This window comes from Penaeus chinensis, chromosome 1 (genome assembly GCF_019202785.1).
Source record: "Penaeus chinensis breed Huanghai No. 1 chromosome 1, ASM1920278v2, whole genome shotgun sequence".
NCBI classification, from domain to species: domain Eukaryota; kingdom Metazoa; phylum Arthropoda; class Malacostraca; order Decapoda; family Penaeidae; genus Penaeus; species Penaeus chinensis.
Window position 1 is genome coordinate 7,601,890 of NC_061819.1, and position 1,601 is coordinate 7,603,490.

General features: G+C 41.7%; 1 protein-coding gene across 1 annotated transcript in view; it reads left to right on the forward strand.

The window, feature by feature from the left end:
• The first annotated feature begins 567 nt into the window (after nucleotides 1–567).
• LOC125028209 overlaps nucleotides 568–1,601 on the forward strand; it is a 7,899-nt gene continuing 6,865 nt past the window's right edge. The window contains exons 1-3 of the mRNA XM_047617609.1: nucleotides 568–699; nucleotides 1,001–1,147; nucleotides 1,317–1,472. Of these exons, the coding sequence (XP_047473565.1) occupies nucleotides 1,063–1,147; nucleotides 1,317–1,472 (241 nt within the window). The 5' untranslated portion in view covers nucleotides 568–699; nucleotides 1,001–1,062. The remainder of the gene's footprint in view (nucleotides 700–1,000; nucleotides 1,148–1,316; nucleotides 1,473–1,601) is intronic.

Below are 1,601 nucleotides of genomic sequence, written 5' to 3' on the forward strand. Positions count from 1 at the left end.
ATGGAGCCTGGGCGTGTCCGCATACTGGTGAGCCATGACTCCTGCTGCTCCGAGATCCCCCTCAGTTTAGTCTGGGACCGCAAGGTGCCCAGTTTCCATGATTGGCCATGAGGAGGCACTGGAAAAGTCTCGATGACGGAGAGGCTGTGAACTGGCTGGGGAAGCTTATGCAGAGCTGCTCACTTTTTCGCACTAGGCTAGCCAATGGTAGCAACTGCAAGCAAGAAGACATACAAGCACTTAACACAATCTAGGCTACCACAACATCGCTTCACATCACCCTGAGCGTGAAGCACCTACTGATAATGATGATATTGGTATTGATAATGATAATAAGAGTAGTGATGATTATGATGGTTATGATAATAACAGTAGTGTTAACGATAATAATTACAATGAAGATAATGATCATAATGATAATAATAATGATAATGACAATAATGATGCTAATGCTGAGGATAATGGTAACGATCATAATAATCATAATAATAAGGATGATAATCATGACTTGTAATGACAACTCTCCAATCCAACACTGCCAGTTCCTGTAACTGCCAACATCACCACCGACACGAGGGAATTACGCTACGGCGAGAACGTCACCGTCACCTTGCGAGGTCTCTGGGTCTCCGGTGCCTGAAGCGCTGTGGTTTGTGGACGACAAGTACTTCGACGCCAGTGGACAGCCGAATACAACTGGTAGAGCTCTCTTGTTAAAAGATAGATGGTTGATGTATGGCATGGAATTATTATTATTATTATTATTATTATATACATATATATATATATATATGTGTGTGTGTGTGTGTGTGTGTGTGTTTGTGTGTGTTAGTCAGTCGTTAGTCCTTTAGCCTTTCGATTTCAGTTTTATATGTTATGGATGTTTTCTGTTTCTTGATAATTGAGTTTTTCACATTTATCAAATTACTATGGCCTTTTTCAGTTAGGTTACAGATTTATCAGAAATGTGTTACTGATGTTGTAGATTCTATCTTTGCAGTTGAAGACCTGGGAGGAATCTTGAGGAAGACGAGACGAGAAACCATCACAATTCCGACCACCATGTTTACTAATGATATCAACTGCGATTGTATAGCCATCAGCACTGAGGGGCGGGACGAGAGCCGCCTCACACTTTATATCAGAGGTAAAGCACGATTATGTGTGTGTGTGTGTGTGTGTATGTGTAAGGCAAGAATTATATTTCTTCGCAGGAATGCGATGCGTGAGAGGATGCGAGAAAGGGCCAGGTGTTGGTACGGGTTTGTGCGAATGTATACGTTTCGCTATGTTTAGTAATATTTTTATTCTTACAGACGATACAGACATATCATACAGACCGGGAGAAAGATTATTCACTCTCACGGATAATATAGAATTGGAGTGTACTGCTGAGGGATTCAGCCTGATGGAAATTGGTTGGAAGATGAACGGAAAGATCCTCCAGCGCTCCGACAGCTATAACATTACTGGTAAGAACTTATGCCTCATACCTTATCCCTTCATCTCCCTCTCCCTTACTCCTTCTGCCTCTCTGTCTCTCTCTTTCCTTTTCTCTTCACGCCCTGCTATATATCTATCGATTTTTATCTAGCTATACT